Here is a 27,977-nt window from a genome sequence, read left to right on the forward strand (position 1 = left end):
TCGGTATGCCCGTTCCAGTTACGTATTACTACCATAGGATCAGTTCTGAGCGACATTTCAGCCGACCAAATGAAATTTCATAACGGTTATAAACTAAAGTCATTTCAAAATTCACGGAAGTAAAGTTAAAAAATCAAAACGACCATTTCGGCAAACGGCATTTTCGGTTAAATGACCTATTTAGACAAGTTACTTTTTCGGCCATAGGATCAATTTGGCCAAATAAAATTTACGGCCTTATGTCCATTTCATCTAAATGACATTTCCGACCAGACGAGTATCGACCAAACTACATATTCGAACATTTCTGCCTTGTGGTCTACGGCCAAACGGATCCTCCACCGTTTTACCGAAAGTCATTCTGAGGAAAACCATTTTTTAACAGTTGGCCAGATAGAACGTTTGTCTGAAACGTTGTTGGGTAGAAAATGATTGGCCGAAAGCGACAGCCGCGAAAGGGACATGGAGCTGAATTGGTAATTTGGTTGAAAAAGTTAATAGCACTAACAGGTCCTTTGTCTGTAAATGCCGTTTTGCCGGAGTGGCCATATGATCCAAAATGTCGTTTGATCGAATAGATCATTTGGTCGAAAAAGATGTTTGATAGAAATGGTGGTTTGGCAGACAGAGTCATCTGGCACGAATATGTCCTTTCTGCCGAATAACCATTTCGACCAAATGACCTATTCAACCAACGACTTTTATAAAATGACCAGTCGATAAAATGACCGAATGACACTTTCATCCGAATGTTCTTTTCAAGAAGATCGATCTACCAACGTGGCATTTACGGCCGAACGACTTTTCAACCAAAGAACTGTTCTGAGGATGTCCTTTTCGACCAAATGTTGTTCAGTCAATAGAACTCGGTCAAACAACCTACGCCTCTTGGACTTCGTTCAAAATTATATTCAACTAGACTTTTCGGTTTCAATTGAAAGTCTTCCGGAAAATCCTTCGTATTTCCACTCGAAGTTTTCTTCGTTTTACGGAGACTTTTCAAATTTCAACGGAAATTGTTTTTATTTTCTAAAAAATCTTTGGAGTTTTACAAAAATATCAAATGGAGTTTAAACGTTAACTAAGCTTGATCTTCGGAATTTGCTCTGAAAATCCTACGGACTTCTAAAAATTTGAATCGGCGTGGTAAATAACAAACCAGCGGCGTGACAAAATTATGACAGCGGTGCGCCGATGTAAAATCGTTGGCGGCGGCGTGGCGCGGTGGCGCACACTTCTTTACTTTTTGCCGAGAATCGCTTTATTTTCTCCGGTCTTGTTCCTCGATGATGTATTTCTTTTTATTACTTGATTCAAATGATTTTCCACTTTGAGTTCATCACTGTTCGTGATGATTTGGCGATATTTCCGGAGATTTGGGACAATCCTTATTTTCGTCTGAAAATGGTGACAGAATGGAAGTTAGAAACTTCCCTGCTTCTTTGTTTTCCCAGGGGGATAACTATTTTATCACCTGCGTCCAAAGACTGTCACACAATTTCCCTTGTCAAGACAGTTAATACAATCCATTGAATTCCACACTTTTGTATCTTAACAGATGCGTATTTCAGCCTCAACAGTAAGGCTGCTAGTGTCTCGTGACTCGACGAGACGACGAAGACGCTGCAGCATCTGTCAAGATACAATTAAAGTGGAATTATCAGTTCCACTAAAAGCTCAAAATAATTTTCTTATCACTACGAATTTGTTAATCTTTATTAAAACCTACCGTGAATGCCATGAAAAACAAGGATAAAGTAGGTAATATATCGGCATGAAAACAGCCTTTAATCGATTACAACATGATATTGACAAAACTTTTTAATATCGGTAACTCAACTAAGTTTGCATCATGGTCCAGCTGTTATCTAACTGGGAGGACATCACGAGTAAAAATTGATTGTTGTTTAACGATGTCGCTGCAGAACTAGGAATGTTTTGCAAAATCATCTATGCAGATAATCTGAAAATTAATTTGATGATTACGAGACGAGCCAACCTTAGGCTGAAAGTCTCGCTAATAAAGACATAAAACAATAGATGATTCGATCGGCTGACGATGGTTACCGCGCTACAGCTTGCTGTCATCGGACCAGGCTTATTATCAGCGTTCCGAAATATTATGTGAAGAAGTTTGACCTATCATTAAAGTTGATTCTGTTAACCGAACGCCAAACGATGTATCCTGCTGGTAGCTAAGGATTTAACGTGTTCTGCGGAAGTTCATACGATTGGCATTATGTAATTCGCTCAGGCGTGATCCAACGAATCTTACCCAGATCGTTGTGAACAGCTAAATATGGACACCCTCAAGAGAAAAAGAAATTGTGGCGGGCCACATTCGTTGCCAAAGTACTGAACAACAAAATTGACTCTTCACAGTTGCTTGCTTAGTGGACTTCCGCGCAATTGAACCTCCTATCTGGCAATGGTCATTGCTACAAGATCGGATCCACCGAAAAGTGTTTGACTACAATGAATCGCTGTCGTCGATGATTCGGACATTCATAGTAGCTGAGGATATTTTCGATTTCATAATTCAGATGAAAATTCAGCAATGAATAAATTTGCTTATAATTTATTTGCAGATGCTGAACTTTGAAAAGGTCTCTGGAATTAGTTCTTCTTTGGCATTACATCCCCCACTGGGATATTGCCGCCTCGCAGATTAGTGTTCTTTAAAGCACTTCCACAGTTATTAAACGCGAGATTTCTAAGCCAAGTTACCATTTCTACATTCGTCACTGCCAAAAATATCTATATAAGATATTTGTGTCGCCGTTGTAAATTTTTGCAATAGCTCCACCCTAATATAATCGATATAGAACCACACATAAATTAAATAATTGCTAGTTCGAGACCACACATAAAGTTTATTTGAATATATATTTTATTAGTAGTTCGCATGGAGAATGGTTATATGTGCGCTGATATACATCATAAGTTAAATCTATGGATTTTTGCCAATAAATATGTGTGGATTTTTAGTAGTGTATGTCACACATGAGGCTAACACGATGATACTTTCATGACCAGGGAAGTCGGGACAATTTCCAATTCGAAAATTGTTTAGACCGGCACCGGGAATCGAACCCAGCCATCCTTAGCATGGTCTTGCTTTGTAGCCGTGCATCTTACCGCACCTGAGGGCCCCTGGAATTAGTTACATATTGGCAAATAAGTCAAACTTTTGCGCACATGTTTTGAGATTGTGTGCAAAAATCCAGTGCGAGTAACAAAGGAATGTTTCATATATATGATTAGCGTACTCTTTTTTTACAACGTTCATTAACTAAAATTGGAATCAGAGCTTCAAAGGTTATTTGAACTTAAAATAGATATTGTGGAATTGAGTAAGTTATCTACAGCGTGTAATCATAGATTTACCCCTCAACGTCTCAATCGGTGAACAGCAAGCCATGACTCGACCGACTCGACTCGGCCACGCATCCAAAGTGAGCTGCTACTACCCTATTTCGGTCCGGCCATTTGGGGCAGCACTTCGCACATTTCACTACCCGGTAATTTTTTGGATTATTAGGATTCTGACACTGATTTCATAACGTGAGTTGAATTTAAGTATGTACTACTCAATGTGTAAGGAATAAAATATTTTCCGATTAAGATAATCACCAACCACGTCTTGAAAGCCGGAAAAACCGGTTTATAATTTGGAAAACCACAGAGCAAGACCGCCGGAAAATGATTTGTGGTTTGAAAAATCTCAATGTGCGTCTGAAAATTACAGCAATATGGTTTGTAGTTTGTAAAATCTCAAGGCGTGTTTGAAAGACGACCGGAGTTTGGTTAGCAGTTTGTAAAACTACAAGATACGTATGGAAGACTACCCGAAAAAGGTTTACGATCTGAAAATCCTACGGTGAGTATTCTGCACGATAATTATTTTTAAAATAAATTTAGTTTAAAATTCATGCATTCGGCGGCGTTAGAATAGATGATACCAACCAATTGAGCTAGAAATAACGAAATTCGAGAGATTGGGAAAATTTTCATATGCTGCAAAGTTTTTCAAATAACTTCATCTGAAAGAGTAATTTAGTTTGGAGTTGACTGATTTAGTATACACACTTACGTCATTTCACCGTATTCGGTAAGTTTTACCGAAATCTCAACAGCAGAACTGTTCGGTCATTTATTTTACAGATTTTTTGTAATTTTTTCATTGCTCAACTGTCAAAATAAACCGAAAATCAGTTAAATTATTTACCGAACAGTTCTGCTGTTGAGATTTCGGTAAAATTTTACTTTCATTTAGGGTCCTGACATTCCAGGTACCGAGTTTAAAATCATAGTCCTTATTTCGTTTCTGGGTCGGTTGCCAAAAATAACGTTCTCTTTTTCTTTTTCTTTCTCTTCTTTTTCTCGACACTACACCAATTATTAATGTGCATGTTTGCGAAGGGAAAAATATCAAAATGATATGATTCACTTTTACACATGTATTTTTGTTTTTGCACTGACGCATGCATCTCATGAGGTTCAGTTCAATGTCCGACCATCCAAGCATTGCTGTCCACAAGTGTATAAAACTGTTTAATGTTCTCAACATAAGAGATAAATAGATTGCAAAATGGTGACATGATTTTCATATGTTTTGAAATCCGTGAGAATCATTTAGTTTCGTTAATTAAAATTCCGCAAAGCCATCATTCTGATCTCCAAAGCGCCAAATCCACGGAAATAGCGATTTATGAAAATCACGCTCATTTCATTTAGGAGGAAAAGAATCTTAAAATCCAATCAAAATGAAGTGTGAATTAGAAGAGGAAAGACTTCGCATCTGTTTACGTCACGCCTAAAACTTTGATAGCAAAAGTGGAATGGGTTGAGCATACTTTGTAAATGAGTAGAAGCAAAATATACACAAAAACTTTAGATTTGAGCCCAGCAGGACACCACAACTAGGGCGTAAGGCACCAGTTCAGTTTTCGCAAGGATGTAAAGCTGCCGACAAAAAGTCAACAAATCAACTCAATCGAGGCTAGTCGGGTAATCGATCAGAGTTAAAATGAGCAAATAGAAAGTAGCGAGTTTTGATAAAAAATAATGAGGTATAGACCTGTTTCAGCATATTTTTTTTGTCTTTAACATTCAAATCCTTCAATGCCTTCAATGTATTATAAGACTGTGCTAATGAATGGGACTAGACAGTAATGGTCGCGAATGTTACCTTTGATGGAAATTCTTGAGCAGTTCAGCTGGCAATTATTAACATTAATAAGCTAAATAGAGCGCCAACTGGTTCTCGCAACGTTTCCTTCAATAATTAAGCAACTTCAAATATACTTAGGTATTCAGGTTTGGCAAAAAAAAATTTACAATGCAATCAGCTTTTTAGCGTTCATACAAGTACAGTTGTGGATGTCCGTAAGGTCTTGTGCGGAAAATATTATTGAAGATTCTGTGGAACAAAAACACCTTCATTCTAATGTCATTTAAATACAGATTGTCGTAATAAGGAAGCGCACCCATCATATTAAGTACTACGTATTCCACTACTCGTAACGAGGCATTATGAAATAATCACACTGAAGCAATAACCATACAGCCTACATACAAATGATCGTTGACAAATAAATGTGCAGTAGCGCCGCCGAGTATATTAAACACAACGCGCTGTGTGACATATGAACAAACTTTGGCCTTGATTTTCAATTTCTCTGTTTCGACGCTTGAACCTGAAGTTCAAGTTTGCACTAAAGTACTAACGACTCAGAAATGGACCACCGGAACGATTATCGCTACGATCGACCGACTATCAAATACCGTCTATTATACACCACCCGCCTCACCACTTGGTCGTTTATTCAAAGTGCGCCGATCAAGTCGCACCAGCTGATATCATTCTAGCGCACACTTACGTAATCCGCTCGGTCCGAATGTCAACAACAACAACTACACTAACAACAAAACTAGCCCGAGGAAAGGAAAACACTGCGACTGGCACTACACCACGCTCGAACGACCGGAGCACTCTGACTGGCAGGAGTAGCCCCATCATCATCATCAGGAGATCACAATCGACTACATCTCATCATACTCATCTTTCACCATCGCCATCATCGCCGCCAACGACTACGTCTTCGTCGAAGTCGTCTGCGCTTCACACAGTGGACTTCGGAGGTAGGCACAAACTGCCCGACCGCGAGGAATGAGGATTCATAAAACGAAAAACAACCTCGTCTACTGCTTGGCTTACAGCAACGTTGTCTCCTTTGCCGTCAGTCATGTGGTCCCGCATTCGTTCTCTCTCTGGTTTTGAATCCAGCAAGTAAAAATCCTAATAGGAGTAGAACCGGAGATTACGCACTGTAATCGAATCACCTAGAGTACGACAGAAAAAAACTATCTGATTGATTAGCCTCCGTTTTGTGAGGAAAAGGTGAATGGAATGACTTGACTACCGCGAGGAAGGGGCCATCCAGAAACCACGTGGTCATATTTTTGAAGATTTTCAACCCCCCCCTCCCCCCATGTGGTCTATCGTGGTCATTTGGCAGATCCCCCTCCCCCCCCTTTGACCACGTGGTTTTTTTTTTTCAAGTACAAAAAATTAAAAAAAAACCCTGTGTAACTAAAACATATGGTTAATCCGACCAATTTTGAAGATGGACAATTTCAACTGATTCAAAATCAAACTAAAACCCAGCATGGAAATTATAAATTTTCATTATTTCGAAAATTTTGATGATGTTATCATGTTGTAATGTGTATCAGGTATTAGGTTATCTAGAACTCGCATACCTTCGATGCATCAGGAGGATACAAAAAAATGCGGACTCGCGAATATGTTATAAAAATTTCGAGAAAAATTTGTAATGGTTTAGAAATTTTCCAAAATATCCCTATATTTTTTAATTTCTTTTTTGGTGATTTTTTTAAACACATAATTGCAATTTTTGCTTTTACAAGTGCTAATTTATTATTGTTTTGTGGAAAATTTTCAACTGTTTATGAAAATTTTGCATTATTTGCAGTAATTCTATATTTATTTAATACTCATACCCTGATTTCTTTATTGGCAATTTCCTATTCTATTATGGAAAATTTCTATGTTTGCTCTAATAAATAATCTAGAGCTGGCTCATCTCTCAACATTTCTAATTCTTCATTGAAATTTTATTTTGATATTGACTCGTGGAATCCAATGATGCCATTCTGAAAATATTTTCTCGGACACTCTGATGTCTTTAGAATAATTTCACAAGGAACTTCTATTCCACATCTCGAATATGCTTCAGTCAATGGTCCTTTCATAAGCGACTCATAGAGGAATGAATGTATTATAGATCAATTATCATTTTGGAGTTCGGATCATTCGATTTATCCAATTAACCAAATTATGAATGATATATGATATAATATCCCATTAGGTCCATTGGGTTGATATGACAATTGTTATTTGTACAAGCTACTACAGACTTTTTAGTTAAGAAAATTATTTTGAGCTTTTTAATGGAATGTCTTTACTTGTCATAAGACGAGTTTGTACCTTCCCATTTAATTCCACCACTTGATTGTACCTTGACAAGTACGTATTTCGACCTCAACAGTAAGGTCGTCTTCAGTGTTTCGTACTTGACTCGACTTAGGTTATACAAAACTTTTAGGTTTTAAAAAACGTCCTGGAAGTCGTAATGTTTGAACTACTTAATCATTCAAGTCCGTGAACCCAGTGCTTCTAAGGCCCTACAAAAAAAGTCGTAGTCATTGTGCAGCTTGATGTTGACTCAAGATAATTTTGGGTACCTTGTCTCTTGGATCTCATGTTAATGGAAATTAGGATCATATGCTTATTTCATCGGATTGGGTACGTACCGAGGACATTACAAATGTCATGATTGATCACCCGAGAAGTCGTGGGCTGAACTTGAGAGCATTTTGGAGTACCTTGAGCATCTCGTATTCCTGAATATTAATCACTGGCTTAACGTTCAGGATGATCCATCTTATCTGAGTGTTCAGAATGATTCAAACATTTCAACTTCATTTGCATGCTCTTAGAAACGAAATCTTCCCAAGGTTTCGGGTAACTGAGTTTTCAGGGTCAGTCAAATTTGAGCTCCCATATTTTTTTCTGTAAAGCCAATATCTAGATGAAAAATTTTACTGAAGAAAATGGTGGTCTAGCTCTCTTTTGTGATTTTATAGACAATCTAGAACGCTGGGCATATATGACCCATCCGTCCTGAAAGGGTTGATATTTGTTTTGGGATTTAAGTTTCAATCGTTATTATAACACTATTTTTTAACCTAGATTGTTTTAGGAATTGGAGTGTTTTTTTCTGGAACACTGCCACTTTTTTTCATATCGCAGGACTCTTCTTAGCTCTAAGACCCTTTTATGAATTTAAAAAGCATTTTATTTAGAATTTCATGTTGATTTTTTAAATGCAAACTTCTCTATGTCATAACCTTTTTCATACGCACTACTAGAATTTTGTGCATTATTGATCGAAAAATTTAATAATGCACCTAAATGTTCTAATTAGGTGCATTATTAAATTTTTCGATCAATTATCCTAATTATTCAATATCATAAAAACTAGGCTTCTTAATCCTAAATAATTGCCTACATTTATTGCTTGGATTAATTTTAAATTCCAAGATCTTCCTAATTTTCAAGAATAATTATTCTGGAGTTGCAAGGGAAACCCTTCAGAATATTTAGAAGAAATTCTTCGGAGTCTCCACGGAAAAATCTTCAGTATTTCAACGACTTTTTTTCGAAATTCTGTGGAAGAGTTCCTAAAAAAGGTTCGGTAGAAATTTTGAAGAACTAGAAGAATCCGTAGAAGGATCCGAAATGCATATTTACGATGAAAATTTTAATAAACATCAAATTCCGAAGAAATTCCAGTATAAAAATTAGAAAAAAAATCTAGCTTACTTTTTTTACATAATCTCTAAAGATTTTTTTTTTTCAAAATCCTGGGCAACTTTAATAAATCTTCAAAGGAAATTCTGAATTTCAAATGGAAATTTTTTTCGTTTTTCAAAAAAAAAAAAACTAAGAAATTTTCAGCAGTTTTTTTAACCTCCAAAAGAAATTATTTGGAATATGCCAAAATATTTTCGATGGAAATTCCTAAGATTTTCCAGTAGAAAATCGAAAAAAGTTCATTTAAAACACCAATAATGAATTTCCCGAGGATATTCCGATGTTTTTACAAGTGAAAATAACGAAAAAATTGTACTTTTGTAGTACTTGTGAAGGTTGTACTTTAGAAGCAATTCCAATAGGAATTCCTTAGAAAATTAAATCAAAATTTTAAAGATTTTCTGATGTGAAAATTCTTTAAATTTTTTAAATCATTTCTTGTGCTTCTTTGCATGGTAAAGATTTAAAGCAATGTTTAGCTGAACCTACAAAGAAATCAAAATGACTTTCCAAAGAAGAATGAATTTCCCATGAAATTTTGGAAGAATTTATGATGCAAATTAAAAAAAAAACATGAACCTTGAGAATTCTAAAGATTTATTCTTTGAAAATCCAAAGTATTTTTTGAAGATAACCCATAGACTCTTCCGTGGAAATTCTAAATAATGCCTCGAATAAAAAAATTCTTTCTTTTTTCTTGAAAAATTTAGAAGTCTTCTTCTTCTTCTATGGCTCCATATTCCAACTGGAAGTAGGTCTGCTTTTCAACTTAGTTTATTCTATTAGCATTTCCTCAGTTATAAATTGAAAGTTTTAAATGCCAGCAATTGTACGATTATATATCTTGTAGCAATAGCAAGTACGAAGGATACATTATACCTAGGGTGTCGACAATGTTTGACATTAGAAAACATCCTCGACAGGAACGAGAATCGAACTCGTCATCTCCGGATTGGCAATCCTACGCCTTTGCTACGTAAGGCTAACTGGAGACTGAACATTTTGAAGTGCACTCCCTAAAATGTTCGAAAAACTTATTTTGAAATGAAACAGAATTTCTGGTGAAGACTCAGAAGAACTTGTCGCAGAAATTCATTAGAATGTAAAAATAAGATATGAAAATATGAACATTTTTTCCACCGAAAATTATATGTATTTCCCACGAGACTGTTTTGAATTTTCAGACAGAATTCACATGGAATTTTTTTCGGCATTTACACTGGAGATGTTTTGTTTTTTTTCATGACCAATTTGTATCAAAATTTTTGCTTGTTGTTTCCAGAGAGAATTGTTCAAAAAACATTCTGAATGCTAGCACTTTATCAGGATTGTATGAAGTAAGGTCAAAGTTTTTACAGGAAATTTCTTTACTGGATTTTTCCTGAATATCCACAAGAAATTCTTTTGAAGATTTTTCTTGGATTATTGTAAAAACATGAACAGTTTTCAAAATTGTAGCTGTAGTCCGCTGATGCAAAAGTGTCGGCGGCGTGATGCCGAAAACCATCTGCGGCGGATTTTGTAAAAAATATTTTTTCATTTTTCTTTCTCAATTTTTTTTTGTGGAGATTGAGACGCAACCTGGTTTTTCGTTTATTTTTTTTATGGAAATAGGATCTAAGGCTAAGTTGGTCAAATAACTCAGATATGCATCGGCGTTGCGACCGACGCTGCGTTACCGGGTTTTTTCGATGCTTAATGCTAAATTCTTTTTAACACTGAGTTGAAAAGACGCTACGTGGGCATCGGCCCTAAGATGCGCTTTGCGTTTAATGATTAAATTTTGATGATTTGTATTTTTTATACCGCTATTGTTATTCACCAAAAGTTTTTCGTGTAAAAAAAAACACGTGGTTCGAGAGCAACACCCCCCTCCCCCCATGTGGCTTATCGTGGTCATCTTCCAAACCCCCCCCATATATGACCACGTGGTTTCTGGACGGCCCCGAATCACCGTTTCAAAAGTCAAGGTCAAAGTCAATATCCTCTTGTTGAAAATTCTACCTAATGATATGAAAATTCTCATCGATCCTCCTATGGTTGGAATGATCTCTTGTCATACTTTGAACGTTGTGTGTCCATGAGTACGAGAGCACATTATAAAGGAATATCCGATTCCGACATGACCGACCTCGAGCTCGCAGAGTGACGACACTAGTTGCGGCAGCAGCCGCAATGGAAACCGCGCCAGTAGCACCCACGGCAGCCGGCACGTTTCTTCCCATTCCAGTCATCATCTGCAAACCAGCGCGGCGGCAGCCTGCGTCGTCGAAAGGCGTCTCAATGCCAAGGAACGGAACCTGCGGCGGCTCCGAGTCAACGAGCGGGAACGGATGAGAATGCACAGCCTCAATGACGCATTTCAGGTGAGTGTGTGACGATGGCGCATTGTAGGTAACATTGCATTGTGCAATGGGTAACCAACGAGAACATTTGGTGGGTTCTTATGGCCGCAATTGTAGGTTGGCGAATGATGCCGTAACCCTAAAACTCCTACACTATTTTGCTTGATTTAAACTGTTTCAGCTTTTTTTCTGAGAACTTAACAAAGATTAAATTAAAACTGTTTCTCCAAATATTACCGAACGTGCATCACAAGTATTCATACTAGAGCGGGGCGCAGTTGTATGGAAAAACGCAAGCTTCCAATCAAGTGAGATCAAGTTTGTTCTGACTCGTTGTGGGCCCCAATTCAACTATCCAAAAGATGGGCTCGATTGGTTGCGTCCCCGCTTTGCGCATCGCGTTTAAAATTTATATGGAGATTAGTATGGGAAAACGTACTTTTTGCATTTATGCTCCAATCGGCTTCAATTTATCGCCAATCCCGTCTCTCGATACGTTTGCTTATAGTGAAGGATACCGAAATACTTTGCTGAAAAAAGTAGATCGCCGGCAAGTCTACAAACAAAATTATAACGCTTCGAAGATGGATTGTTCAAACAGTATGCAAGAAATCAATGTTTCTGCCAACACTACCGGGCAGTCTATATGGTTGTTAGAGGGCAAACAACCCTTCTTCCTCCTTGTCCGGATTTTCACAATGAGAAATGATTTGGAATAACTCCAATAAGTTCCCCAACCCGATAAGATCAATAATTTTAGGATAGCACTCAATTAAACTATTAGTCCACGAATGTTGGCAGAATAAATGATTGTTTGCATATGGTTTAAACAATCAAACTTCGAGACGTTATAACTTTTTTTTGTGGAAGTTCCAGCAACGTACCTTCTTCAGCAAAGTTCTTTGGCATTTATTGGGTTATACTCTAACGCAATGTACCAATTGGTTTACGATGAACTGAAGCATTTAGGAGTAAAAAATGTACTTTTTCCCATACTAATTCCCATACAAACTTCAAACGCGATGCGGAAAGCGAGGAAGCGACCAATCGGGGCCAAACTCTGCACAGCTGTTTAGGACATTAAAGTGATCCAAATTTTGAATTTTTTGCCCCCCGATGCATAGGGGAAGGTGGGGAAACTTGATCCCCGGGGAGACTTGATGTATAGTTATTTTATCGGCAATACCAAAAATGTTGGAAAGCCTTGTATGCGATTGACTCAATGCTTGAAAAAAAAACGATCTGCAACGACCATTTTGCCAGAATTCGTGTCGAGGACAACACAATGTATGATGGACTGACGAGCTCGGTGGTCTAGTGGCTACCGCTTCTGCCTTATAAGCAGGAGATCGTCAATTCCAGGCTCGTCCTTTTCCTACTTTGTATTTCTATTTTCGTTATTTCTGTGTTTCACGTTCAACCAAAACGATTCCTACTATTATAACCTTCCACACAATCCCAAAACCTCCCGTGGCACCTATGAGAGGTCGTAGAGTTCTCTGCATCTTTCTTAAGCAGGTGTCCAACAAACCATCCTTCCCCTTCCTCAGCATTCGCAAGGACGTGGCCAGGACAGATCTCGACTATTAGAGAGTGCATTGCTGCCATCTACGAGATAGTGATTAGAGCCAAATCAATATCTGTGGTAACGGATGAAAGTGATGCTCCTCTCATACAACAGTCTTTTCTTTTTTTTTTTATAAGAGCCCGCCGCTAACCCCCACACCAAAAAGCTCTGTTATGAGCTCCCTGGTAGTGGACTCATCAGAAAAATTAAGACAAAACACAAAACATATAATAAGATGGTGTGTCTAAGTTAGCGATGAAAACAAAATATTCAATTTAATAAATTAATAAACAAGGGATTCCCAGTGGAAATTTGTTCCTTTGAAGGGATCCCAGATTCGAAAAAACAAAATAAAAAGTTGGCTAATTTACCTGCTATACATTAACATTAATTTTGTAGAGTGATAATTCATAATTAAATAATGTTATATTATCTGGCTGTTGATACCGTTTAATTTAAAAAGACATTGATTTTGGATTTATAGTGATGTTTCAATCTGGTTTTGAAGAATACTCGATTGTTGAGAGATTTTAATTGTTCTTGAATTTTATTATACACAGAAGGACCATAGAAGGATATTCGAGATTGCCCTAGTTTAGTTATTGCTCTAGATCTTAGTAAATTATTTGCATGTCTGGTGTTATGTTCATGAGTTCGTGGGGGTAAAACAAGGTTGTGATGCATATCCGAATTATGAAATAAATCATATATAAACAAGCATGATTGTAACTCACATAAACCTCTTAATGGAAGTATGTTGTGCGAGAAACCAGTGTACAGTTGAGAAGTTAAGTACAACAATGGTAATGAATACATTATTTTTAAACACCTATTCTGTAAAACTTGAAGTTTTTAGTTTTGATTTGCATGAATGGCCCCAGACTATAATAAGGTATTGAAAATGAGTGTGTATGCATCCAAAGTAAAATTTGAGAAGTGCATGACTGAGGGACAAATTGCCTTACTCGGTACATAATACCACACAATGAAGAAATTTTTCTTTGAACATTGTCTATATGGTTGCCCCCAAAGAAAGTATTGGGTCAAACGTCAAACCTAGATATTTAAATTGGGTGACTTCTTCGATCACTGTTTGCTCAATAAATGGATTCGAGATGTGAGGGATTTTTTTCTAGGAGGTGAAACAACATATATTTTGTCTTCGACAAATTTAAGGACAACAAATTTGTGTTAAAATAACTCAATAGGATTCTTAAATCATTGTTCATACTAACAATAAGTGCCGGAGTGATGTGATTTGGATAGAATATAGAAGTATCGTCCGCAAATAATCTGGGTATTCCTTCCAGGGGCAGAGATTACCGAGATCATTTATATAAATTAGAAACAAGAGAGGTCAATATTACTGCCTTGAGGCACACCAATGTTGCAGAGTACATAATGAACTTCGTGTTTCTTCTATGGCCACATATTGTTGTCTATCAGATAGATAACTGCGGATAATGTTGTTTGCTACCCCACAGAATTCCATATAGTTCCAACTTTTGCAGAAGTATGCCATGATTCAACGTGTCAAAGGCTTTTTTGAGGTCAATAAATAAGCCACCAACCGTACATTTACTTTCAATTTTTCCGACCAGAAAATCAAGCGAGTTCAACTATCGCTGTTGTTGTACTGCACCCTTTCTAAACCCGTATTGATATTTATAAAAATAATATGTTTATTTATAAAGCTAACAAATCTGTTTAATAACAGTTTTTCAAAAATCTTACTGAAAACGGATAAGGTAGAAATTGGCCTGAAATTAGTAGGATCGGATGAATCTCCCGATTTGAATACAGGTGTCACTTTTGCTACTTTAAGACACTGTGGATAAGTTCCTTGTACCAAAATTTGATTAAAAAGATATGTTAAAATATTCGCAAACTTCATTGCATTATTTTTTATGACTGTGGTAGGAAAATTATCTGGGCCACAACTTTTATTTGCATCCAATTCGTTTATGATTACCATAACTTCAATTTCATTAGCAGGTCTCAGAAAAATGGAATGATTCAATCGATTTATGCAAGCAAGGGGATTTGAGTTACTCTTAGGTATGATATTGGCGAGATTAATTCCAATTTGAGAGAAGAAATTATTAAATGTTTCACATATTTCAGAATTGTTAGATAATCTAAGACCGTCGATCTTAAGCTCAAAACGCGCCATAGGCTTATACCGCCCTATAATCTGGTTTATATTTTTCCACAATTTGGCATGGCAAGTGCAATTCAACAAATTTTTGTAATAGTTAGTTTTACATTGAAATTTGACATTATCAGCTTTTTTTGACACATATTTCAGTAATGATTTTAAATGATCATTCTGAGGATCATTCTTCACCTTTTTAAGTATTTTTGTTTTAGTTTAATCCATTGCCACGCGTGATAATTTAGCCAAGGACTGTGAGTTGATTTAGCTTTTATATTTATACTTTTAGTCTTGGTGCATTGTTCTAGTAAATTGTTGTATGCATTTACAATAGTGGTGATGGAAGAGTTTACATCATTATTACAGTTAAAACCACTTAGAAACTGTGAATACATTTCATGCAGTTTATTTCTATCAATTCTTGGTATAGTCTTTGCTTGGTAGAACAATAAATAAACACATCGACCACATGAAATACTTCTCAAGCTGAAAGGCAGTTGTTGTTGTGAAGCGATTTATCTTTTGGAAACAAAGTTATAAAGAAAACTAAAATGCTCATTAATATTGGTGTTATTCTTTTTCATGTTAAATTAAATTTCTCACGATTCAGTATTCCCTTAATTACTTTTCTTGCAAGCATCAAAACGTTTCGTTTCGTTTTCTATATTGCCGATAACTCATATGCTTTTAGAGCTTGGTGGGAAGCGTTGGGGAACGGTTTGCATAGAAGCTACCTCTTTCATAGTAATTTCAAACAAACTGCGCATGCTCACCAAAATTAGATCCAAATTAGCTCAAAATTTAGAAGGATTATTAAAATTGCGAATGCAATCATTTAAACATCGGGGGGCAAAAAAGTCACAATTTAAATCACTCTATCGAGAACTATCGAGGTATAGTTATTTTATCGGCAATACCAAAAATGTTGGAAAGCCTTGTATGCGATTGACTCTATGCTTGAAAATGATCTGCAACGACCATTTTGCCAGAATTCGTATCGAGGACAACACAATGTATGATGGATGGACTGTCTGCAGGTGGATGCATTTTACACGAATACGTCAAAAGCATTCGATGTAATTAACACTCACGCCATATTGTCTTAGGAAACCATAGCATTGATGGTACTTTGCTCACGGCGTGTTTGGTAGAACAATAAATGAGCAAAAAATGAGCATCGCTAAAATTTCAACTACGTGAAAATATAGCTCATTATCTTTCATTTCCTGGGTATTAAAAAAAATCTACGGGGGTCTCGAACAACTTTTTTTTTCTTTTCCAAATGGAACCTGCATTCCAATCTAATACCAGCCGCCAGTCACGAGTCACTCCCAAGTTGAGTCCTTCATCAATTTTTGAACCATTCTTCATGAATCACAGGTATTAAATGAATATTCTTCTTATTCTTTTATTTTGAACCTAATTCTAAAGGCTCAGATGTGAACAAGCATAACGGAAACAAAATTATTAAATTCAAAATTTTGCTAGCAAGCATTACCGCTTCGCAAAGATGGAACTCACTAGCATGTTTTAACAGCAATCTTTCCCTGATCCTTCTGACACTTCTGTTTTGTTACATTTTTTTATTTGAATGTAAATTAGCACAATTCATAGAGATTTATCCAAATGTATGAGAATTTACAAATTGATTGTTTGAGCTCGATAAACGATAGAATAACGGGAATCAAGACATAAGGATTTTTGAAATCCTAACGATTTTTTCACATTTCCAAGGATGATATTATCAAACCATTTTTACCTACCTGAGCAAGCCAAGAACATGCTGGAGGTGGCTGAGCTGTATCCCCGGTTCGTTCTAGGAAATTTTTAGGTTAGATATTTTTTCGCCATTCCTATGTGGGATGATTTTTTTGGTTTTGAAAGTATGGAAAGTATGAAATATATTGATCATTGGTAAAGCTTTTTGAAATGGCGGTTCTGATCATTGTTCATCTAGATTGTTTCTTTTAGATAGAGGAATAAAATGAAGCTCATCGATCACTTAAAAATCTGCTGATTGTATCGAGTATCATGAAAATAAGTGTCGCTTAGAGAAATATGCCATCTGCGAGTTGTGGCGTCTGCCTAGGATGTGGTGGGGTTTGACAGTGGGCCCTGTTAAACCTCTATAAAAAGCTGCATGTATCCGCAAGTAGGCTCCGCCAAAGCGACCGTGTGCCGCTCAAAGCGCACAAGCCCAAGTCCTGGTGTTAGGTGGGACGCTAAACAGCCCTGACACGACGGCCCTCCGACGAGACAGGAGGTTTGCGCAGGCCCAATAAGCCGCCTTTAAAAACAAATATTACGAACGACATAGGGTCTGTCTCAATTGGATAATTAAACTGAAATTAAACTTAAAAGTGACATTTCATTAATTACCAAATAACCCTGCTCGCAGAGCAAGATTAATTTTGACAGATATCGAATCTTTTTTTTATCGATGTCCTATTGGAATTGCTGGGTAGCACCAGCCATTCTTATAACGGGGTGATTTTTTAATTTTCGAACTGTCACTTTTAAGTTTAATTCTCCAAATGAGACAGACCCATAGAAGATAATACGACTCGATACAATCGGCAACGACCTAGGCGACGAATAAAGGATCACGATTGGAAGCTTGGAACATGGAACTGCAAGTCGCTAGGCTTCGCAGGTTGCGATAGGATAATCTACGATGAATTACATCCCCGCAACTTCGATGTCGTAGCGCTGCAGGAAATCTGCTGGTCAGGACAGAAAGTGTGGAAAAGCGGGCATCGAGCGGCTACCTTCTACCAAAGCTGTGGCACCACCAACGAGCTGGGAACCGGCTTCATAGTGCTGGGAAAGATGCGCCAACGCTTGATTGGGTGGCAGCCAATCAACGCAAGGATGTGCAAGCTGAGGATAAAAGGCCGTTTCTTCAACTATAGCATCATCAACGTGCACTGCCCACACGAAGGGAGATCCGACGACGAGAAAGAAGCGTTCTATGCGCAGCTGGAGCAGACATACGATGGATGCCCACTGCGGAACGTCAAATCGTCATCGGTGACATGAACGCTCAGGTAGGAAAAGAGGGAATGTATAGACCGGTCATCGGACCGGATAGTCTGCATACCGTATCGAACGACAGCGGCCAACGATGCATAAACTTTGCAGCCTCCCGCGGAATGGTAGTCCGAAGCACTTTCTTCCCCCGTAAGAATATCCACAAGGCCACATGGAAATCACCTAATCAAGTAACGGAAAACCAAATCGACCACGTTCTAATCGACGGTAAATTCTTCTCCGACATCACGAACGTACGCACTTACCGCAGTGCGAATATTGAATCCGACCACTACCTCGTAGCAGTATGTCTGCGCTCAAAACTCTCGACGGTGATCAACACGCGTCGGAGTCGTCCGCCGCGGCTTAACATTGGGCGGCTACAAGACGGTAGACTAGCCCAAGACTACGCGCAGCAGCTGGAAGTGGCACTCCCAACGGAAGAGCAGCTAGGCGCAGCATCTCTTGAAGATGGCTGGAGAGATATTCGATCCGCCATTGGAAGCACCGCAACCGCTGCACTAGGCACGGTGGCTCCGGATCAGAGAAACGACTGGTATGACGGCGAATGTGAGGCAGTTAGTTGAGGAGAAGAATGCAGCATGGGCGAGATTGCTGCAACACCGCACGAGGGCGAACGAGGCACGATACAAACAGGCGCGGAACAGACAAAACTCGATTTTCCGGAGGAAAAAGCGGCAGCAGAAAGATCGAGACCGTGAAGAGACGGAGGAACTGTAATAACGCTAATAACGCACGAAAGTTCTATGAGAAGTTGAACCGTTCACGTAAGGGCCACGTGCCACAGCCCGATATGTGTAAGGACATAAACGGGAACCTTCTTACGAACGAGCGTGAGGTGATCCAAAGGTGGCGGCAGCACTACGAAGAGCACCTGAATGGCGATATGGCAGACAACGGTGACGGTATGGTAATGAACCTAGGAGCACGCGCGCAGGACATGCGACTTCCGGCTCCGAATCTCCAGGAAATCCAGGAGGAGATCGGCCGGCTGAAAAACAACAAAGCCCTGGAGTTGACCAACTACCAGGAGAGCTGTTTAAACACGGTGGTGAAGCACTGGCTAGAGCGCTGCACTGGGTGATTACCAAGGTTTGGGAGGATGAGGTTCTGCCGCAGGAGTGGATGGAAGGTGTCGTGTGTCCCATCTACAAAAGGGCGATAAGCTGGATTGTAGCAACTACCGCGCAATCACATTGCTGAACGCCGCCTACAAGGTACTCTCCCAAATTTTATGCCGTCGACTAACACCAATTGCAAGAGAGTTCGTGGGGCAGTACCAGGCGGGATTTATGGGTGAACGCTCTACCACAGACCAGGTGTTCGCCATACGTCAGGTATTGCAGAAATGGCGCGAATACAACGTGCCCACACATCATCTATTTATCGACTTCAAAGCCGCATATGATACAATCGATCGTGACCAGCTATGGCAGCTAATGCACGAAAACGGATTTCCGGATAAGCTGATACGGTTGATCAAGGCGACGATGGATCGGGTGATGTGCGTAGTTCGAGTTTCAGGGGCATTCTCGAGTCCCTTCGAAACCCGTAGAGGGTTACGGCAAGGTGATGGTCTTTCGTGTCTGCTATTCAACATCGCTTTGGAGGGAGTAATACGAAGGGCAGGGATTGACACGAGTGGTACGATTTTCACGAAGTCCGTCCAGTTATTTGGTTTCGCCGACGACATTGATATCATGGCACGTAACTTTGAGAGGATGGAGGAAGCCTACATCAGACTGAAAAGCGAAGCTAAACGGATTGGACTAGTCATCAACACGTCGAAGACGAAGTACATGATAGGAAGAGGCTCAAGAGAGGTCAATGTGAGCCACCCACCACGAGTTTGTATCGGTAGTGACGAAATCGAGGTGGTCGAAGAATTCGTGTACTTGGGCTCACTGGTGACCGCCGATAACGATACCAGCAGAGAAATTCGGAGACGCATAGTGGCTGGAAATCGTACGTACTTTGGACTCCGCAAGACGCTCCGATCGAATAGAGTTCGTCGCCGTACCAAACTGACTATCTACAAAACGCTTATAAGACCGGTAGTTCTCTACGGACACGAGACCTGGACGATGCTCGTGGAGGACCAACGCGCACTGGGAGTTTTCGAAAGGAAAGTGTTGCGTACCATCTATGGTGGGTTGCAGATGGCGGACGGTACGTGGAGGAGGCGAATGAACCACGAGTTGCATCAGCTGTTGGGAGAACCATCCATCGTTCACACCGCGAAAATCGGAAGACTGCGGTGGGCCGGGCACGTAGCCAGAATGTCGGACAGTAATCCGGTGAAAATGGTTCTCGACAACGATCCGACGGGAACAAGAAGGCGAGGTGCACAGCGGGCAAGGTGGATCGATCAGGTGGAGGACGACTTGCGGACCCTCCGCAGACTGCGTGGTTGGCGAAGTGCAGCCATGAACCGAGCTGAATGGAGAAGTCTTTTATGTGCAGCACAGGCCACTCCGGCCTTAGCCTGATGATAAATAAATAAATTAGAGAAATATGCATTTGGAGTATGATTTTCGTTTATTGGCCAACTATTCTGAACTGTGGGACAATTTTGTTTTCATGAGATTCATCCCTTTAGCACGATTTTTCTGACTAAAAATCCAAGCTTTTGAAAATCCTTCACAAAACTACCCTGGTTCTGATCGTCCAGAATTTGTGTTTGCGGGCTTGACCAAGAATTAATTGTTATTGAAAGTGATTGCCAATAGCAATAATGCGACTATAAAATGAAAAGTGAACTAAATTTTTAATTGGTAAAGAATTTCTGGTGAAAATAATCGTTTGAAATATTTAAAAATTAGACGAACTATTCGTTACCCGGTGAGAGAGTAATTTTGTTCGTTGATTGTGGTGGGTATGAATTCCTCGACCGGCAAATGATTGCGGATTTGAGCGTTTGAAATATGTTTACCCGGTGAATATTGCATCCTATTGGAATTTCCGTCATCAATTTTACAAATTGGATTTATGATTGCCCCCACAATAATTGGCACATTTAAATTTATTGGAATCTTCTCTCACATGACAGGTGTCCTTGGCGTCCACATTTGGCATTTATGGCACTTAGTGGGGTTTTGGAAATTTCCCCCAGGCCTGCGGAAATGTTCCCATGTAACACGGACATGGGACATAATACAGGCCTTTTCCAAACTTTTCATATTATTTAGCTCACTTTTGTTAAAGTGAACTAAAAAAAAATCTTGAGAAATACCCCTCTGAGAAGTACCAGAGCGGGATTCCTATTTCATCTTAATTATTTGGACTGGTAAAAATCCACGTAATTGAGAAATTTCAATTTTAATCTCATCCAGTGATTTATCATCAGTGGGGAGACCTTTCAAGGCGACTTTGAACAATTGCTGAGTTTTGTCAATGGTGGATGTAATCCCTACTTTAAAAGTAGGCATGTGGCCGGAATAAGTCAATGGTGGATGTAATCCCTACTTTAAAAGTAGGCATGTGGCCGGAATAAGTCAATGATGGATGTGATCCATCTCTCGGGAGTAATTCTGCTGTTTTGTTATTTCGTTCTTCCGGAAAATGTCTACCATCAGTCTAAATTTATCAGACAACAGCCTCGACCTACTTTATCTACGCTTAACATTACATGAAATATCCCTTTCGCTTTCACAGTTCGAAATTATCCCAAATAATGCCAAATGACCCACTCTTTTCTTGCAGTTCAAAATTATGCCAAATGTCCGTTATGCCAAATGACCATTATGCCAAAGGGCCTTTATGCCAAATGACCTTATGCCAAATGGCGTTATGCCAAATGACCCATATGGATATGCATAGCCAAGATATTTAACATATTAAGTCCTTATTTACTCAAACAAATGTAGGGCATTTATAGATTTCTTATTGATAATAGTATTTAAAGTTTAAAAATTCTATTTATAAATTTTTAGACTTGGGCAAAATGTGGTATATTAGGGGAACTGTCCCGTTTTCCATCTCAGTGAACATATATTCATCTTATCGCTAAACAAAGAAATATAGCAACAGTGGCAGGGATCCCGATCAGAAGATAAAACTTAATAATACCTAATTTTGTTAGTGACTCTCAACACTATTATGGACATGTATTACATGTAAAATAACATAAACTAATAGGCTAGATGTACCAGTTGTTGCTATAGCACCAGTTGTCGCACTAGTGCTTTATATGGCAAATGGCCAATCAAATCACTCCGATCCAAGTTCATATCGATGAAGCGTATTCATACATATGATACGATAACACCTTTGATCTCCTCCAAAACAAGCAAAGCATAATTGTAAAAATTGATTTTGCTTAATTTTTGACGTCCTTTGCACCAGTTGTCGCACTAGTGGTCCCAATTTGGCCAATCCCATAAGAAAACAATGGGATTTGCCAAATAAGGAACCAAAATTAAGAATAGTGCCATAACTGGTGCATGCGTTCCTATTATGGATTAATCAATTTTGAGGATTATAACAAATTTTATTGTAGTTTTCACAGCTGTTCTAAGGAGCAGGAAGTAAAACCTTTCGCTTGATATATAAAGTCCACCCACATGCCTTTTACTTATTTAAAAAAAATAGTTGTTCTTATGTATGGCGACAATTGCAAAATAATCCAGGCATAACATATTTTGTTATTACAATATCAAAGGCATTATCTTTCGTTTTATATTAGAATATCTGATCATGTTATGCCTAAAGTATGTTGGATATAATTTTTTGTTATTTTTTGTCATATTACCTCTTATTCATATCAAGTTCATACGAACTTCTGTTTTCAAGATATTAGCTTCTGCTCAGGTTATATAACAAAATGGTGTGGCGTTTGCCATATCACGAAGCAGTGGCGTAGCCACGGGGGTGGTTTTGGGTATAAAACCCTCCCCAAAGACAAAATTTTTGGAAGAAATTGTTGGAAAAAAATGTTCAGAACCCCCCCCCCCCCCCCACCAATTTTTTGGCTACGCCACTGTCACGAAGTATGCCATGGAAGCAAAACACATAAAAATAGCAAATTAGTGCTTGAAAATGAAAAAAAAACGATAATTTTTCAATGCATTAATATGGGGTTATTTCCAACTATCTCCTTGATTTAAACACATTGAAATGGAGCCTGAAAGTTAGAAGAAAATGTTTTTTCAATACTTCAAATCATCTTTAAACCCAAGGGAAAAACAAACCGAAGAATTTGTTCAGAAGCTCGATATAGTCGTGAATCTGTCACAGATCTGTTAAAAACACACTTTCGTTTTGTAATTCATTATTCATACTAACTAGTTCTACTATGTCGGACTCAAAAAGCAATTTTTTGAGTTGTGATGGCGAGCAGAGCGTTCCATTAAATCCGGAACTACTACAAACCTTCAAAGGAAATCCATTTCAATATGGGGCAGCCATACTTGCAATTAAATCTATTCTAGAAATAATCAGGACTTGAAAAGATCTTGCGGACAGAATACTCACGTGATTTTATTTTTTTTCGGTTTTTAGGACAAATATTGCTTTTTTAGGATAGTTTATATAGTTTAGATAGATTTCATATAACTTTCCGAAATGGTTATGGATGTAGCGGTTCGAATCAAATTACCAAGAAATCGTACCATTGTCAAAAAAAATTTTTTAGGAGCTCAGAACCCCTCACGGACCAGATTTCAAGCGGACTTCGGGATGTTTCTGGTTCCACTTTTTTCAATAAATGTTTTGAGGTTTGTAGAAAAAAAATCCGTGGGCTTTGGCTGGCTCGCCTCTAGGTCCAAATAATTATTAGCTTTTGCATATTTCAGCAACTTCTATTTTACCTCTGGAAAACCTTTTAAAGTCTAAGAAATATAGACTAGATAACTTTGGGGATTATAAAGTGTCCGAAATTTTTAAGGAACAATCAGAAGTCTATTTCTTTATGATCCCAGAAATCTATATGATGTTGATATACTACAACAAGAAAGTAGAAGATACAAACTTAGAAAATTAACAAATAATTATACTACCGTGATTCGAAAGTCAGTCCCATCTGTATATGACATACATACAAAAATGGGACTGACTTCCAATTCACGGCAGTATATGGTTTATCGAAACGTATTACCAATTGTGTATTATTCAATAACAAACACGTTTAACAATTGATATAATTACTATATACCCTAAGATGCTCTTAATGCGTCAATTGAAAAAAAAACAGCGTAAAACCAAGAGACCATTTCAGAAACGAGAATCTTCTGTCGTTGGGTGAAGTATTTAATTTTCTCTGTTCTTGACGACAGTAATTGATACCGACACAAGTAATTAAACTCACACTTTCTACCACTTCTTTGCTCTTCGTCTCATCAACAGTCATTACGAGAAGTCATACCGCACGTCAAAAAAGAACGTCGCCTGTCCAAGATAGAAACGCTAACCCTGGCCAAGAACTACATTACCGCCCTCACCGATGTCATCATCGTCATGCGAGGTGAAGGGGACACATCCTCTAACGGCGGGGGTGGCGGTGCTGTCATCGCTGCATCCCCGGTGGCCTCGGTTACGACGAATGCACTACAGAACAACTGCATCCTGAAAACGGACGTCACCGATCTTCGACATCCTCAGCAACAGCACCACCACCACCCAGATCAGATTTCGTCCAATATGTCCATACTTGATGGACTGAACAACGGAATGTGTCAGCATCAGCTTCTCCCCCAGCACAACCACAGGGGTAGTGATAACAACAACGATAGCAGCAACAACAATACCCACAATAACAACAACAACATCAGCATGGTGGATTTCAACAGGATTGCTAGCGCTAGCAGTAGCAGTAGCAGCTGTAATGGCAGCACCCACGGTAATAGAAATAGTAGCAACAGCAACAATAACAACAACGGCGGCAGCAACAACAACAATGCAAGTAGTATAGATATTGATAACAGCTTCTACGAGGATCCATTTCAAATGATGTAAACGCCCACTTTTATTGGGGCGGTGGGTTTTTTTGTGCTTTCTTTCTTTTCAAATGCATTAACAATGGGCTGGGAAGCGATCAGATTTTTCTTTCTAAGCTTGTTTGGGCGAGAGTTTGTAGCGTTATGTGCATTTGGGAAGTGTGTGGTTCATTGAATTTAATCAAGGTTTATTTCAAGCTGATTGCATACGAGATAAACTGTGTAGTTTCTTTCATGTATCATAATTTACTGAACTAAGAGTGCTATTGAAAACGTGTACAGCAAATTGGCCATGAAAGAAATACAAACTCAATTCGATTATTTTTTTTTATTTTTATATTATTTTTGAAAATATTTCTTGCAATGCAAAACATTTTTTTGAAATTTGATTCAATAAATAGGGCAAAAACATTTTCTAAAACTCCATACCATACCATAAAAATAAAAATCTTCCCTTACTAAGCAAATAAGAAATCCAATCATGGTTTGAACTAGTGTAAAACCGTACCATGATTTGAACTATTAATAACAGATTTACAATATTTCAGAATCATAACATTTCTGTAAAGTGAAAAATGGCTACATGCACATGGCTTAAGTATTTTGTTTACATCTCGAGTATAAAACAAAGGAAATTTTCATATTTAATCCAAACTTATAAAGAAAAAAATGTTTTCATGTCTTTTTGGATTTTTCAAGTAATAAGTGTTTATGAAAATCTTTTGCCAGTAGTTTCAACCATCATTAAACTATCGTCACAGTAGTTCAAACCACAATACGACTAATGGCCAAGTGATTGAAGTATTCGAAACAACTTGGAAACACGGCCATCAAAAATTTTCCTGAAGTCTGATTCTTTACAAACTTTCAGGAAATGAAGTTCTTCTAAATCAGCGTTTCTCAACCTTTTTCTTGAGAGGTACCCCTTCGAATTTTTGCATTAGCTGAGGTACCCCCTCTCGAAATAAGGCTTCCAATCCTCTTGAAGAATAATTCCGAGCCCTTTGAAAGGAAGCTCCTTTCAGCTTTTGAATTCCTTCAAAGTAGGCTTCCTCGCCTCTTAATTAGAGGCTTTTGAGCCTCTTGTAGTGAGGCTTCCGAGCCTCTTGAAGGCGGATTTCGAGCCACTCAAAAGGAGTCTTCCTTTGCATCTTAAAAGGACGCTTCCAAGCCTCTTAAAAGAAGAATTCCGAGCCTCTTGAAAGGAGGCTTCCGAACCACTTGAAAAGAAACTTCCGAGCCTCTTGAAAAAGCCTCCTTTTGCTGGTTGCCTCCGAGCCTTTTGAAAGGAGGCAACCTAACCTCTTGAATGGAGACTTCCGAGCCTCACGAAAGGAGCCTTCCGAGCCTCTTTAAAGGAGGCTTCTGAGCCTCTTGAAAGGGGGCTTCCGAGCCTCTTGAAAGAAGGCTTCCGAGCCTCTTGAAAGAAGGCTTCCGAGCCTCATGAAAGGATCTTGAAAGGAAGCTTCTGAGCCTCTTGAAAGCAGGCTTTTGAGCCTCTAGAAAAGGAGGTTTTTGAGCCTCTAGAAAAGAAGGCTTTTGAGCTACTTGAACGGAGGCTTCCGAGCCTCTTGAAAGAAGGATTTCGAGCCACTTGAAAGGAGCCTTCTGAGCCTCTTGGAAGGGAGCTTTTGAGCCACTTGCAAGGAGGCTTCTGAGCCTGGAAGGAGGTTTTTGAGCCACTTAAAAGGAGTCTTTCTTTGCATCTTAAAAGGAGGCTTTTGAGCCTCTAGAAAAGAAGGCTTTTGAGCTTCTTGGAAGGAGGATTCCGAGTCTCTTGAAAAGAGGCTTCCGAGCCCCTTGAAAGGGGGCTTCCGAGCCTCTTAAAAAAAGCCTTCCGAGCTTCTTGAGAGGAGGCTACCGCGTCTCTTGAAAGGAGGCTTCCGAGCCTCTTAAAAGGAGGCTTCCAAGCCTCTTAAAAGGAGGCTTCCGAGCCTCTCAAAAGGAGGCTTCCGAGCCTCTCAAAAGGAGGCTTCCGAGCCTCTTAAAAGAGGTTTACGAGCCTCTTGAAAGGAGGTCTACGAGCCTCTTGAAAGGAAGCTTACGAGCCTCTTGAAAGGAGGCAACCTATCCACTTGAAAGGAGGCTTCTGAAGTGCCCAGGAGGATTCCGAGCCTCTTGAAAGGAGGCCTTCGAGCTGCTTGGAAGAAGGCTTCCGAGATGCGTAGAAGGGTGCTTCTAATCCTCTTGCAACGAAGCAACCGAGCACTATTGAAAAAAAAAATCATTTTGTTCATTCGACGTTTTGCACGTTCGATATTTTGATCCGCAGCCTTTCATACATTGTGCTGGTTGTAGAAGGCAGAATCCAATTGGAATTTATTGATAGCATTGCATATTATGTACAATATAATCTTTTGAAATAAAAATACACAATTATCAAAACTGTACCAATGAGTTTTGATTGGAATTGTAATACGTCCGCCATTACGCATTTTTGTCCTAGGTACCCCCTAGGGCCAGCGAAGGTACCCCCAGGGGTACATGTACCCCAGGTTGAGAACCGCTGTTCTAAATAGTTATGTTTTGATATCATTATCCTGAACTTTGAACCCTTTCAACAGATTTTGGGCAATGCTAAGGCTTATTTAGCCCCTTATCAACGGCAGGCTGTATTAGGTCCTCTGTGGCGATAAAATAAGAATCAATTACATGTTTGTGTCAACATTGAATCTATTTTTACACTCCCATTGAGGCAATGCTGTATAGGGTTTCTTACCCCATTCCCGGCCTAACTTGCATACGACCGCATTATTTAATTGATATTTATCGTTCAAAAAAGCTTTTATTTGATTTTAATTAACGAGGTGCAGCACTCATTTCAGTCATATCGATTTCATTTCCGGCTCACTTCCAAACCAGCTCCCGGCCTAAGCAAAATTTCGTTCAATCTCTCAACTTATTACTCTCTTTCTCTCTCGGGACGGTAGAAAATGCGACGTAAACAAAAATATGCACGTTCCACGACAACAAGATGCCAGATGGTATTATTCATAATCATTTTTATTTGGTTGAGAAGATATAT

General features: G+C 38.8%; 1 protein-coding gene across 1 annotated transcript; it reads left to right on the top strand.

Annotated features, from left to right (window-relative positions):
• Window positions 1-3,836: 3,836 nt before the first annotated feature.
• On the top strand, window positions 3,837-25,234 carry LOC134209922 (probable serine/threonine-protein kinase DDB_G0282963). The gene is made up of 3 exons (XM_062685938.1): window positions 3,837-3,880; window positions 11,133-11,268; window positions 24,363-25,234. Exons 1-3 carry the CDS (start codon window positions 3,837-3,839, stop codon window positions 24,969-24,971), a joined length of 789 nt encoding a protein of 262 aa, XP_062541922.1. The 3' UTR covers window positions 24,972-25,234.
• The last annotated feature ends 2,743 nt before the right edge of the window (window positions 25,235-27,977 follow it).

This window comes from Armigeres subalbatus, chromosome 2 (genome assembly GCF_024139115.2).
Source record: "Armigeres subalbatus isolate Guangzhou_Male chromosome 2, GZ_Asu_2, whole genome shotgun sequence".
Lineage (NCBI taxonomy): Eukaryota > Metazoa > Arthropoda > Insecta > Diptera > Culicidae > Armigeres > Armigeres subalbatus.